At 43.8% G+C, this 15,430-nt stretch overlaps 1 protein-coding gene across 3 annotated transcripts in view; it reads left to right on the top strand.

Moving 5' to 3' along the window:
- UCK2 (uridine-cytidine kinase 2) overlaps window positions 1–14,170 on the top strand; it is a 148,011-nt gene extending 133,841 nt beyond the window's left edge. For 2 of the 3 annotated variants that reach the window (XM_033962174.1, XM_033962176.1), the window contains exons 6-7: window positions 9,845–9,893; window positions 13,302–14,170. In XM_033962174.1, coding sequence (XP_033818065.1) covers window positions 9,845–9,893; window positions 13,302–13,429 — 177 coding nt within the window. In that variant the 3' untranslated portion in view covers window positions 13,430–14,170. The remainder of the gene's footprint in view (window positions 1–9,844; window positions 9,894–13,301) is intronic. The other variant, XM_033962175.1, reaches the window with a different exon arrangement.
- Window positions 14,171–15,430: the final 1,260 nt, after the last annotated feature.

Here is a 15,430-nt window from a genome sequence, read left to right as displayed (position 1 = left end):
ACTCAGATCTGATCATTCTCTGCTCTCTCTTCCCTTTTCTTCTCTGGTCTTCCTTCTCTATTTTCTGCCTCCATCTAAATTAAATTCTTTCTTACTATTTAGTCCCGTTTCCCTCTTTTCACCGTGTCTACACACAGCTTGTCACCCCTTTCCCTCACCCCTCCATTATCTTACTATTTTCTTCCCCCTTTATTTATCTCCTCCTTCCATCCAGTATGTGTTCTTTCCCCACTTCCATTCAGCATCTGCTCTCCCTTCTCAACTGACGTCCATCTGCCTTCTGCTCTCTCTCCCTTCTTCTCACTTCCATCATCTGTCCCCTTCTCTCTCTCTCTCTCATCTCCTCTATTCCATCATCTGCCCCTTCTCTCTCTCTCTCTCTCTCCCCCCCCAACTTCCATCATCTGCCCCCCTTCCCCTCACCTTTGTGGGTCACTTTCTTTCCCCTGAGGGTGGCTCATGTCACAGGGGAAGCTTTGGCCGAGCAGAACCGCTTGATTAACAGTGGAACTTACTTGATTGATGTCGATGCTGGGGCCCGTTGCCGTTTGAAGGAAAAAAAAAAAGGTGGAAAAAAGGAACCTGTAAAGGCGAGAGGAAGGGAAACCTCCAGGACAGCTGCTTTTTGCCCTCCTTCAGCGGCCCAAGAGTTCAGACCAGCAGCGGCAGCTCTGTATGCTTTTAACTTCGGCACAGAGCTGCCCCTAATCAATAGTTTAGCGCGGTTTCACGAGGCAGCCTCGGGGCCTTTGATAGCCGGCCCGCTTCGATGATGCGATGTGGGCCGGCCTAGCAAAGGCCCCGAGGCTGCCTTATGAAACCGCGCTAAACTATTGATTAGGGGCAGCTCTGTGCCGAAGTTAAAAGCATACACAGCTGCCGCTGCTGGTCTGGAGGTGCGGAGACAAGGCAGGAGGCAAACGCGGTGGAAGGCAGGAGTCCCGGCGAAGGCAGGAGTCCCGGCACAGCGACTGCAACAGGAAGTTGCAAGTCAGCTGACGCCGGCCTTTCGTTGCGGCGGGGACCGAATCCTTCGCGGACCGGCAAGATTTTGTTTGCGGACCGGCGGTTGAAGAACTGTGCTCTACACTGTGTGCGCTGTGACGAGAAACATGTGCGCTGCGAGGTAATATTTTGTGCGCCAACGCACCCCAGCGCAGCTTAGCGGGAACACTGCATGCCACCATGATTCTGATAGCTCCTCGGTGGCCCAGGCAACCTTGGTTTTCCCTTCTACTTCAACTCAGCAGCAGGGAGCCACTACTTCTACCAGTTTTTCCCTCTCTGCTTACTCAGAGTCAGGGGTCTCTACTTAATCCCAACCTACAGTCTCTATACCTGACGGCTTGGTACCTCTCAACCTAGCTGCCACTCTACAGTTTTCTCAATCTGTACAGGACATTTTAGAGGCTTCTAGGAAGCCTACCACTAGACAATACTGCAATCAGAAATGGACTAGACTTTCTGCTTGGTGCACCATTCATCACAAGGAGCCTCAATCTACCTCCTTGTCTTCAGTTTTGGATTACCTGTTCCATTTGTCTCAATCAGGCCTCAAATCCACATCCATCCGAGTACATTTCGGTGCAATTGCTGCTGCTTTTCATCATCCTATCAAAGGGAAACCCCTTTCTGCTCATCCTGTGGTTTCCAGATTTATGAAAGGTCTTTTCAATGTCAAACCATCTCTCAAACCTCCTCCAGTGGTTTGGGATCTCAGTGTTGTTCTTGCTCAATTGATGAAGCCTCCTTTCGAGCCCAATGGCTTCGGCTCATCTCAAATACCTCACTTGGAAAGTGGTTTTTCTCATTGCTCTCACGTCTGCTTTCAGGGTCAGCGAGCTACAAGCTTTAGTTGCAGACCTATCTTTCACAGTATTCCATCATGACAAGGTGGTCCTCCGTACTCATCCGAAATTCTTACCTAAAGTGGTTTCAGAATTTCATCTCAATCAATCCATTGTACTTTCAGTGTTTTTTTTCAAAGCCTCATTCTCATCCTGGAGAAACAACTCTTCATACTCTAGACTGTAAGCATGCTTTGGCTTTTTACTTGCAAAGAACCAAGCCACACAGATCTGCACCTCAACTTTTTGTCTCCTTGGATCTAAACAAGTTGGGTACATCCAATTTCCAAGCACACCATCTCCAACTGGTTAGCTGCTTGCATCTCTTTCTGCTATGCTCAGGCTGGACTGCATCTACAGAGTCGAGTCACAGCCCATAAAGTCAGAGCCATGGCAGCATTAGTATCTTTCCTTAGATCTACTCCTATTGAGGAAATCTGTAAAGCTGCCACTTGGTCCTCAGTTCATACCTTCACCGCTCATTATTGTCTGGATGCTTTTTCCAGATGGGATGGCCATTTTGGCCAGGCAGTGTTACAAAATTTATTCTCCTGAATTGCCAACACTCCCACCATCCCATTCTGGTTTGCTTGGAGGTCACCCATATGTTGAGAATAGGCTGCCTGCTTGTCCTGGGATAAAGCACAGTTACTTACCTTAACAGGTGTTACCAGAGACAGCAGGCAGCTATTCTCACAACCCACCCACCTCCCCTGGTTGGCTTCTCTGTTAGCTATCTGACCTGAGGAGACGCGCGCCCTGTGTTGGGCGGGAAGGCACTCGTGTATGCATGGTGCAGCAGTCGCAAACTTTCTAAAGTTCTTCAAGCAAGTCTGCTTGCAAAGCTGTCCGTATCCGGGCTCTGTGGATGAAGTCACCCACATGTTGAATAGCTGCCTGCTGTCCCTGGATAACACCTGTTACGGTAAGTAACTGTGCTTTGTCTCCGTGTGTTAATGGATTTAAGAGAGGGGACAACCAGCAAATGATGATTAGATCTAAGTGATCGGGTGAGGGCATAGGTTATTAAGACTGTCAATAAAAGAAGGAGATTTGTAAAGTATCAATTTAAGGATTAGTAGACACATCTTGTAGGTTATTCGATGTGCCACCGGCAGCCAATGAGATTTTTTGAGAAGTGGTAAGAACATAAGCCGTGCCGCTACTGGGTCAGACCTGAGGTCCATCATGCCCAGCAGTCTGCTCACGCGGTGGCCCATCAGGTCCAGGACCTGTATACTAGCCCTCTATCTATACCCTTCTATCCCCTTTTCCTTCACAAAATTGTCCAATCCCTTCTTGAAATCCAATACCGTCCACTCATGCAGCGGTCCATCAGGTCCAGGACCTGTATACTAGCCCTCTATCTATACCCTTCTATCCCCTTTTCCTTTAGAAAATTGTCCAATCCCTTCTTGAATTCCAATACCGTACCCTGTCCTATCACTCCCTCTGGAAGTGTGTTTCAGATGTCCACCACCCGTTGGGTGAAGAACTTCCTAGCATTGGTTCTGAATCTGGTTAAACATTCCAAAAGTATATATATTTTATTTGAATCCATAACCTGATTAGTAGTTGACGGGGATAATTTACAATCTTTATTTTTATTTATTGGGATTTATTAAATGCCTTTTCATGAAGAGATTCACCCAAAGCGGTTTACAGTACATTGAATAGTAATCAGGCACTCTTAAGTATTGCACTCTTAAGTATTTTTCCCTATCTGTCCTGGAAGGCTTACAATCTTACTGTGTGGTACTTAGCAAAAGAAGGGTTAAGTGACTTGCACAGAGTCACAGGGAGCAGGCTGGGATTGAACTCGCAACTTCAGGGTGCTAACCACTAGGCTACTCCTTCCCTTTACTTGGATCTTCTGTACATATGTATGAGGGATCTTCAAAAAGTTTTCATTTGTTTAAAAAAATAAAAACTATTTATTAAATATCTCAAAAGCAAATTTACATAACTTTTCCATATAACAACCCTGGTGCCTGACTAGTCACAAGACATTCTACAACATATCCTCTTACTACTTTTCCCGCACCAACCATTTCCCATGAAAATATGAACTTGCAGAAACCTTTTGAAGAATGTGTGTGTATATTATATACACTCTAGGGGGGGCATAATCAAAAACTTTAAAACCTCCAAAACCCTGCCTAAGTCGGCACTTGGACGTACTAATACCAGGGACGTCCAAGTACCGATAATCAAAACCAACTTTCTGGACGTACAGCAGCACTTCCCACCACCCAGAGATGGGGGGGGGGGGGGTGGTAGGGGAGGGACAGCCCATTGAGGGCTTGCCATCAGCTGATTGTAGCAGAAAAATCCCCATCTGCTGACCTGGTTTTGGGGATTCCTGCTGGCTTAGGATCAGCTGGAACACTACATCCCTTCCCTAACTCCCAACATTCCTGCTACCCTTATCACTATACACCTCCAACATCAGACAACACCCTCCTCCTCACATAGCAGACACCACCTGACTTCAGGCAACAATGCCCCCTACATAACCTGACACCCCCGTACCTTGCACTGCAAAATCTATAGGAGGGAAGTCCACACGCTCCTGCCTACAGGGTCACATGCTGCGAATGACAGGCCTTCCCCCTCCCAAAGCATCTTGGGATGCAGTGGGAGGGGCCTTAGGTGGCTGCCTAAGAAGCGACTAAGAATTGCATACCAGCGTCCTATGAAGAATTATGTTTACCTGAAAGGGCAGATGTTTTATCCACCCCCCCCCCCTTCTGATTCTCTAACCAGTGCTGGTTAGGGAATTACGGCTTCAGGGAGTCCTGACAGCTCAGCTGATCAGGGGGAAAATACACTTGCCACAATCAGCTGAGCTGACTGCGGTAGACTACCTCCTCCCAATCTGACACCCACATCCGCGATTGGCAAGAGGGATGCCCACTCCCTCCTGCCTCCGGAACCTCCTCGATCACCAACATATCCCCCTCCCCCCCCCCTCCCCACCGTACCTTTAGAAGAAGATTGGCAAGGGGGATGCCTAGTTCCTCCTGCCAGCAGGTTAGCTTCTTCAAAATGGTGGGCTTTCTCATTCCCGGTGCATCCTAAGGCCATTATTGGCCCAAATACCTAAGGACCTTAGTCCTCTTTCCCGGTGCATTCTGGAATGCACTGGGCTTGGCCTAAGACTCTGGCCCAGATTACTGAAGGCCTCTCCAATGGAATCTGGGCCAATCAGGCCTTAGGCCCCTCCCTGTTGCATTCCAGGATGTTCCGGGAAGGGGAAGGCCTGCCACTTTGAAGAGGCGGGCCTACCAGCAGGATGAACTGGGCATCCCTCTTGCTGGCCTTCTAAAGGTAAGGGGGGGGTTGGGGTGTCGGGGGAATTGAAGGGGTTCAGAAGCAGGAGGGGGAAGTGAGCATTCCTCCTGCTGATCGTGGATTGGGGGGGTGATGGTGGGTGATAGGCAGGAGAGAGTGGGCATCCCTCCTGCTGATCGCGAATGTGGGTGTCGGGGGAGTCCTCTTGCTGCAGCTGGCTCAGCTGATTGTGGCGGGGTGTTTTTCCCCTGGTCAGCTGAGTTGGCAGGACTCCCTGAAATCACAGTTTTGGGGAGTCCTGGCCGGCTCTGCTGATCGGGGAATTCAGTGCCGTGATAGCTCAGCTGGCTGCATCTACTTTCCAGTTTGAAATGTAGGCTAGCATTTTACAGACCTGCGCTTCAGGCTTCTGTTGCAGTTCTAGGGAAATGCGTAGGGATGCTAATACTCGCTCAAGGCCACTTCCGGGTGAAACCACACCCATGCCCTGCCTTGGGCCAGCTTAAGTGTCCCTACGCATCTCACTAGATTGTGACAAGCGTTTACAGTGTAGGCATCCTTCCTCAGGAGAATTTTCTCTTCAAATGTTTGTCCCAATTGGCTGCCAGACAGTGGTAGGATGCCTACAATCATGACGCCTGTTTGAATCAGCCCCCAAATGTCTTTATTAATGTATCATTGAGTGTTAAAACATGTTTTATAGCTATAATACCAAGAAATTTGTTCCATTAAGCAAACATAATAGCAAATTTTAAGAAAAAGGGAGCTATATGTAATTGGTGGCTTTGAGGGACCCCAGGATGGGCTTTAAAAATTTTTTTTTAAATTTTATTTTCTGATCAAGCACAGTCAAATTCATAGGAAAAACTTCAATTTGCACAGTTTTTCCAACTTTAGATTTCTCTGGACAGCCCTGCTCTCCTAGCCTTGCCCTGATAGAGACTATTGATCAGAGTACCACTCGTGCTGTGGAATTTCTCTACCCTTAGCGGCAGTTGAACATACATTGCACACAGTAAGAACTACTATGGGACTGCTAGATTCACTGCCAGCATTCTTGTGAAGTACTATGTAGCACTTTTGTTTTTTCTTCCTTGTATATCTAAAATGGTTCAGAATAGTATTGCAGAAGGCCTGGTTCCATCAGCACAGAAAGCTGCTACTATACAGCCAAAACAGAAAGACCTTCAGAATAGGGGCCCTGTAGCCAATTACAGCAAAGAGCAAGGGGGACAAGGAGCAACCCTACCTTGTTCCCCTCCCCCTCCCAGATGGTTCCAATTCCCCTCCCCCAACCCAGATGGTTCTGATAATATCCCATTAATTTATACAGTGGAGCAGGGGAATCATACAATACCCATATCATATCCAAAGAGGGGTCCCCCATCCCATAATGTTCCAGAAGGCGAAACAGATATTCCCAACGTACACAATCAAACACCTTCTGCATGTCCAAACTCACCAAGAGACTCCTATGATTATTTGTAGCTGTGTGGCCAGTACTACCATAACCCGTCTCGCATTCCAAACTGCCTGTCTAGCCTGCACAAACCTCACCTGGTCAGTGTGAATAATCCCAGGCAACAGAGGAGCCAGGCGCTGGGCCAAAATCTTAGCCAATAACTTCACTTAATGATATTGGTCTATAAGATTCAAAAAATGAGGGGTCCTTTCCAGGCTTTGGTAAAATGATAATGGTGGATAGATTAGCATGTAAAGGAAAGGACCCACTCTGCAGAACCTTATCAGAATTAGGCCTTTAGCAGTAAAGAAATGTGATCCCGCAACAACTTACAGAATTCAGCCAATAGGCCATCAGGCCCTGGGGCTTTTCTCAAAGGGGCCTGCCAAATAGCCTCCCTAATTTCAGTGCCTGTTAATGGAGCATGCAACTCCTGTGCTGCCTCCTCTCGCAGAACTGGGACATTCAACGAGGTCACATAGGCCTCGACCTGCTCGGAGGGGACCGCCCTAGACCGATACAAACGTTCATAATACTGAGCAAACAAGGCCCCAGTCTGTTGACTGTCAGTAACCACTCTACCCACATGTCGCACAGCCTTACACACCTGAGGCCCCCCCTTGCAGATAGGTCAAGCAGGGCCAGTATGGTACTCGTACAATTCCCAAATCTGAAAAAATGATGTTTGTAATAATAATCCAACTGAATGACATGCTCATGCACTTTGGAATTAAGAGCCACCCGAGCAGCCTGCAAGTTCTGTCTCGCCACAGCAGTATGCATCCCAATCCACAGCTGCTTATGTCAATCCGCCTGTTTTTCCAAATAAAGTACGTCTCTCACATATTCCCTACACTTATGGGCCACAGACGCAATGGTGTTGCCCCTAAAGTCTGCCTTACCAGTCTCCCAGAGCTGCAAAGGATTCATCACATGCTGCACATTATCTGTGACAAAATGTTGCCATTTAGTCACCAGCAGTGCCTGAAATTGGAAGTCCTGATACAAATGGCCTGGAAATCACTTTCCTCTATATGTTCTTTGTAGGACCCTCTGCAAATCCGTTCCAATCAGACCATGATCCAACAATGTCTGACTACAGATATGGGTTTTAACAACTCTAGGAAACACTCCCTCACCCACCAAAATATAGTCAATGCAAGACATAGATTGATGTGCTTAGGCTATGTGGGTATAGTTGAGATCTAACGGGTGATGTACCTGCCAAACATCTACCAGATGCAAAAGCATGCAAATACCTGCAAGCCCTGGTCCGGTTGGATTTTTACCACTGTATTTTTTTATCATTGTATTTTTTCATTGAATTTACATGTTTTTATATGTCAGTGTAGAATAAACTATCTCCAGAACATCTGTATCCACAGTTTTTTGTTTTTGTTTTCATCCGTACATTTGAACTCCATAGAATCCATGCGCTCATGTGCTTTCTCCACTCTTATCTAAAATACACTGCAATTTCGACTTCAATGCAGATTCAACAGCCGCTTTGACTTCTGTAATTATCTCAGCAGACTACGCTGAGCTCACCGTCGGGCTCTTGGCCCCAGCAACATCAGCCATCTTGGCTGTGGCCCCATGCAGGCAATCGCGGTCTTTCTTTTGTGATCGATTGGAGTCACTTGCCTCCTTAGAGAGCGCCAGGAGCCGACTAGACATGGACTCCCACTGTTCATACTTGGGTGAGATAAAGATTGTGAATTGTTGAACTGTTTGCAAGATGTATAGCAAAATCAAGGGGAAGCGTTGGAGCTCAGCTTTTCAGCGTCTGAGCATGGCACCATGTGATCTCTTCTCAAAGCCATTTTTATTAGATTGTATTTCCCTGTCATCTTTGAAAGTCCTGATTATAGTGGGTGTGAAAATGTTTGGTGCCATTGTGCCCTTTGAATAATCCCCCTCCCAGTTTCTGAAGCCAGACAACATAAGACGGATAATAAGATGGATAAAAAAGCAGCCCACAAGTGTTCATTAGTCATAAGAACATAAGATTTGCCGCTGCTGGGTCAGACCAGTGGTCCATAATGCCCAACAGTCCGCTCACATGGCGGCCCTTAGGTCAAAGACCAGTGCCCTATTTGAGTCTAGCCTTACTTGTATATGTTCTGTTCCAGTAGGAACTTATCCAATCTTGTCTTGATTCCCTGAAGGGTGCTTTCTCCTATAACAGCCTCCAGAAGAGCGTTCCAGATTTCTACCACTCTCTGGGTGAAGAAGAACTTCCTTACGTTTGTACGGAATCTTTTCCCTTCTAACTTTAGCGAGTGCCCTCTCGTTCTCTTCACCTTGGAGAGGGTGAACAATCTCTTTCTCTACTAAGTCAATTCCCTTCAATATCTTGAATGTTTCAATCATGTCCCCTCTCGGTCTTCTTTTTTCAAGGGAGAAGAGGCCCAGTTTCTCTAGCCTCTAGTCACGACAAACACACAAAGTTGACTTTGCGTACCATATTTTGGTAACTTGTAATCTTATGTTATTGAAGAATCTGTAGGTTGTATTTCTTGTGTTTTGATATTGTTTTTAAGAGTGATAGGTATTTGTTTTTGCCTTATTATAGTAATAATAACAGTTTATATACCGCAGGACTGTGAAGTTCTATGCGGTTTACAATGATTTAAAAATGTATGTTTATATGGAAACTGCTGCGACTCCAGGCAGTATAGAAAGTTGTTTTTTTAAAAAAAATAAAGATTTACTCACCAACAATCTGAGCAACAGCAGAAATTAAGGCAGTCTGTCACTGACCGGTGTCAGGCCCTTTCCTCTCCAGTGTCCCGCGCTTGCTGCCACTGCTAGTGATACAGGTAAGTTTTTGGAAAGCCAGGCAGGGGGAAGAGGATTAGAGATGCTTGACCTGTGAAGAAGAGGAGCCTCCCTTCTGCTTTGTTTACCATCTTTGTGCTTTCCCTCTAAACCTCCCACCAATGCCCCAGTCTGGCAGCTTTCCCTCCAAATTGCCCGCTCTTCCTCTTTCCCCCTGACTCTACCTTCACTGGCCTTCTAAATGTGACTGGTAGCAGCAGCAATTTACAAATATTGTCCTGCTGCTGGCCCTGGAGTCTTCTCAGCACTGCGTCCTGCCTCTGAGGAAATGAGAAGTTCTAGGTGATGGAGGTTGTGCACAGTGGCTGCCATTTGAAATATAAAGGACTACCATAAGCAGATCTTGTAGTGGAGGGTATAAATCAGTAGTTTTAATTCAAGGTATTTTGGTTTCTCACAGACCAAGAAATATGCAGATGTCATCATTCCAAGAGGTGTAGATAACCTGGGTGAGTAGAATTTTTCTTTGCTCCCTCCCCTTTCCACATACCCCCCCCCCCTCCAATGATCTGTTTAATGTTAATGTGTGCCATTCTCTAGTTAGAGGGTCCTATTCTCAAGAAATAACTTTTAGTTTGGAAAAAAACACTCGTGTTTATGAAGTACCCAGTACAGTCCTCCATCTGTGCCAGTGACCTAGGTTTGTTGTGGACCTGCTGTTCTGGATATTTCAGCATAACTGAGGAATAGTGCGTTTTCCTCTAGCACTTGTGATTTTGTTTGTTGTAAAAATTTATGTACCACTATTTGGTGTCGTCGTTTACAATTGGAGTATCTTAATTGAAAAATAACTTAGTATCCAATTTTTAAAAAACAAAACCAAAGCAACCGTTATAGAAAGTAGAGCAAAGAATGAGTTGTGTCTGCAACTCACAGATGCAGCCACAAGTTCAATATTCAAGGCTCCTTTAACAAAGGTGCACTAGGGCCTTAACGTGCGCGCTAGCAACTACTGCCTCCTTTTTAGGAGGCGGTAGATTTTTGGCTACCGCACACTATAGCGCGCAGTAATTTTGTGTATGCGCTAAAAACCCTATCGCACATTCGTAAAAGGAGCCCTTAGTCCCCATATACTTGAGAATTTTTTAAGTTTTTAATCCTACCTTCTATTTGGATAAGGATTCTAATCGCAAATAGAAAGGAACTGAACATAACTGCGTTCTACTGTCTGGCTCTGCTGATTCCAAGCGAGCCTTTGGTGAGGAAAATTTAACAGATAATCAGTTTGAGAATGCAACACTCTGTAAGGAAAAAAAGGACCACTTCAGCATAAAGATACACTGGAAAGCCAGAATGAAGCTAAAATAAAAGCTACAATAGTAACTTAATTCTATATGAAACTAGCAACCAATCTCTCTTCTAATGTAGATTCTTCAAAATGAGTTTTTTATATATATATATATATATATATTTTTTTTTTTTTTTTTTTCACAGAACAAAGCAACCTCACTATTGTATTCTGGCTCAATTGATTTATTTTTATTGCAGATACTTTTGCTATTATGAGTTACTCATTAATAGATTTTGTTATCGTATGAATGAGCAGCCTTTCATAGATTGGGCCTACTAGCACAAATTTAGCATAATTAATCGTCATAGAACCCTGCTTTTCAAAAAATAATTTTAAAGTCAAGTTGATAACCCAATGTACAAAACCAGGGGAATAGACTGATCTGGATCACTGGAGACCATTTTGGTAAAGGAGCTGATCTAATTAATACTTGGTTTTGTATACCGAGACTTCAATCTAAGAGAGAGCTCGACTCGGTTTCCAATAGTTAGATTAAGCTGGAAGAAACACATTGAATGGATCTCAAAAAGGATTAATTACCAAAGTGTTTAGTAAACAGAGTAGTTTTTCAGAGCTCTATTTATGACCCCCACAACTTAGTCTTTTGACACATTTAGTTTGCAGAATGGTTACAATCTAACTGCCTTAATCAGAGAGAGATGCCAAATCTGGTGATTGATTTTATTATCTACCAATGCTCCCTTAAGTGGTGTGGCCATGCACCTACCTTCTCTTAAGTCTTGCAGAAGTTCTGGCCTGCTTCGTAGCAGGACCTGACACATCTCCCCTGCAGAAACGCCTGCTGTTGCTGCTGAAAAAGGGGCAGCCATTCCAGGGCTACATTGCAAGATGTGTTGGCTTCCCATCCAACGCCTCCATCACTTCATGCTCCAGGGCAGAGCCAGCAGCTATGAATATTGGCAGTGAGGTCCCACAGTTGCTGTCCTTTGTTTTGCTGCTGCTGCCCTGAAGAAGAAGTGAAATCGGACAGCTGGGGTGAGAGAAAATGATAGGCTGTAGGTAGACACGGTAAAAAAGTTAAATTGAAGATTGGATAGAAAGACAGAATTAAATCTGGACACAGAACAATAAATTGAAGAAAGCTGAAAAGAAAAGAAGGAAAGAAAAATTACTCTTGTTAGGATTTCCTGTCCAGTCCCCGATTTTTGCTTTCATCAACACAATTAGAAAAAGTAAAATAGCTGGACAACAAAAGGTTGAAAAAAATTGTATTTTTAGTTTAGAATAAAGTGTGGAGCTGTGTTGATAAATGTTAATAAATGGAAATAAAGTGATCTTTTTATTGGATTAATTTTAATACCTCTTTGACTATCTTTAAGAGACCAACACCTCCTTTTTTTTTTTTTTTAAATTCATTCCATTCTGAACAAGTGGGTGAAGTGAGGGCTACCTTCTTATGATTTTGTTTAATGCTTTTTACTGTATTTTTTGCTCCATAAGATGCACTTTTTTTCCACCACAGTGGGTGGAAATCTCGGGGCATCTTATGAAGCGAAGGTGCAATATTTTAATCCCCCGTGCACCAGCTTTTTAAACATCACCTGCCACTCCCTCCCCCCGTACAAATGCAAAACACCCCCGCAGCTGCACCGCCTTGCTGCCCCCTGTACAATTGCAACCTTCCCCCCTCGCTGCAGCCACACCAACTTTCAGCCGCACCACCCTTTTAAAACAAATCCGCCGCCGCTGTCGTTCCCCGTCGTACCTTTTTCTAGCCTGGTGGTCCAGCATATATCCCTCCCTCGACGGCTCTGTATCATTTCCCAGCAGCGGGCGCCCAAGTCAGGAGCACGGCGGTCAGGCCCAAGCTTTACACGATCTCACTTGGGCCTGCTTTTCCTTCTGACTGGCTGGCAGCAGTTCTCGTGGGAGTCGCGTCAGCCATTCAGAAAGTGGCATGGGCCCAAGCATGAGCATGTAAAGCTTGGGCCTGACTGGCATGCTCCTGACTCGTACTCCTGCTGCCGGGAAATGATACAGAGCCATCGAGGGAGGGAGGGAAGAATTTTTTTTTAAATGTTTTTTGTTGTGTTTTTGGTTTTTTTTTAGGTACAAAGGGAGGGGTATGATTAAAAAGGTACAAGAGGTGGTATGATTAAAGGTATGGGGGATGATTTAAGGTACTGGGGGGCATGTGGGGGTTATGAGGCCTGCCTGTCTGTCACTAGGCCTGCCTGTCTGTCTGTCACTAGGCCACTAGGCTTGCACACCGTGTGCCCTGTCCCAGCCTATCACTAGACCACCAGAGGGGAGGGGGACAGGGTACAGAGCCTGGCAGGGAGAATTTAGTTCAGAATTTTTTTTTGTTGTTTTCCTCCTCTAAATCTTATGGAGCGAAAAATTCAGTAATAGAGGTTGAGTGTGATTTGTTTTAATATCAGTTCCATGGCCATTTATGTTGTAGCTTGGTTTTACTTATTGTTCCATATTGTTGAATATATGCAAGTTCAAGATCCTTTAGACTGCACGCAGAGGGAATTTCCTATTGGAAAGAACATGTGCTGAAATGAAACATAATTTTGATCTTTTTCTCTTATCTCTACAGTGGCGATAAATTTGATAGTGCAGCACATCCAGGACATTCTAAATGGAGGCCTGACAAAACGACAAAGCAGTACTAACCTGAATGGCTGCAGCAAGATTCCCTCAGATTCCAGCAGTCGGCCTCACTGAATTCAAGAAACAATATAACCATGGCTTTTTAACTTTTGTATTTTTTTACAGGCAGGATCAAGCGAACAAAAAAATCTTGAATGGCATCCTTTAAGTACTGCAAGTGTAGTACAGCAAAATAATTCCTCTAGCAATGGCTATAAATCTCTTTATAAAGGAATAGCTCTATTTTTGTGTAAATGTAGGTTAAGTGCTATTGAGTTCTTAGTAAATTTAGTGTTGCTTTTGAGGCAGCAGTTTCTGTGTATATTGCAAGATTGTAAAGGATTGTTTGGGAATAAGGGAGATAATAATAAACTGGGTTCTTGTTTTGAACTAGCATGTCATCTTGTACCTGCTAAATCTGTCGGCATATAAATGGGGCACAATGGAATTTTCTGTTTATCTCTATAGAGCTTAGCAGGTATTGGCAGAAATTGCATTTAACATACAGATCCAGATTAGCTATAAAATCACTTTCTGTGTTTTTTTTAACAGATTGTGGAATTAGCAGGTATTGGAACCAAGTCCTTCAATTTTGATATGCATTAGTATGGGTTTATTTGTGGTACAAATGGTATTTGACATAGGACACTGTTGGGATTGGGATGGGCAGCAATACTTGTATGATGAATTTGTTGTATTGATTTTCTGTTAATGCTCCTACCATAACATATACCTAAACTGAGAGCATGAGCAGGTATTGAACACTATCTTTTTAATGTTTATCAGGAGAAAGAATAAATTTGCAATTAAGTTGTATTATATTTTCTAATCATTCATTGCCAGCTGACTGATGCCATCTGCATTCCTGCCTTTTATATCATAAGAACATAAGAATAGCCTTACTGAGTCAGACCAGTGGTCTATCTAGTCTAGTATCCCATCTTTACAGTGGCAAATCCAGGTCACAAGTACCTGACAAAAACCCAAATAGTAGCAGCATTCTATGCTACCAATCCAGGGCAAGCAGTGACTTCCCCCGTCTCTGTCTCAATAGCAGACTGGACTTTTCCTCCAGAAACTTGTCCAAACTTCTTTTAAAACCAGCTACGTTAACCACTCTTACCATGTCCTCTGGCAATGGTTCCACAGCCTAACTATTCTGAATGAAAATTTTTTTCCCTCCTATTGGTTTTAAAAAGATTTCCCTGTAACTGAGTGTCCTGTAGTCTTTGTAATTTTTGATGGTGTAAAAATTCGATCCACTTTTATCCATTCTATACCACTCAGGACTTTGACGTCAATCATATCTCTCTTCAGCTGTCTTTCATAAGCTAAAGAACCCTAACATCTTTAGTCTTTCCTCATATGAGAGGAGTTCATCCCCTTTATCATCTTGGTAGTTCTTTTTGGTTTGCTTTCAAGTTCAAGTTTATTAATTTTAATATACCAACCATCGACGGACACCTGGCCTGTTTACAAAGTTAAAAATTAAAGGTTAAAAAAAATTATTATAAGGGGAGGGGATGTATCATTTTATGGATCATTTTTTAATTTAATAGCTCAGTTCGATCTTTACATAATACTGATTTATTTTTTATTTATTTTATATATATATATATATATATATATATTTTTTTTTTTTTATTTCCTTTGGTGAGAGGATGCACCCATAAGACATTTAGGATGAATGCTTTCTTAGCAGGCAGCTAAATGGGAGCCTGAATTGTTCCCTGATTTAATAAATGTCTACAATTAAGATAGGACGTAGAATTTTCCAAGACTTTTTTTTTTTCCCCACAATTATTTTTATTCAAGTGCAATGTAACAATAGTAGAACTACAAAACAAACAAAAAGACCAACAGGACTTGCAGTAAAAAAAAAAAAAACCAGCAAAAGCAAACAAAAAAAGTACTGCAAGAAAATGTACAGGGTACAGGAGTTTTAGTCACAAAAGCAAAAAATATATACTTTTTATGCAGCTTATGCATTTTACTTTTATATCTAAAACTGGTCCCAATATTCCTGCGGACCAGACCTGACACGGTCCATGTTTTGAAGGAACTCTCCTTCCTCAG

Source organism: Geotrypetes seraphini, chromosome 10 (genome assembly GCF_902459505.1).
Source record: "Geotrypetes seraphini chromosome 10, aGeoSer1.1, whole genome shotgun sequence".
Classification (NCBI taxonomy): Eukaryota; Metazoa; Chordata; class Amphibia; order Gymnophiona; family Dermophiidae; genus Geotrypetes; species Geotrypetes seraphini.
This window is presented reverse-complemented; position numbering and strand designations above follow the sequence as displayed.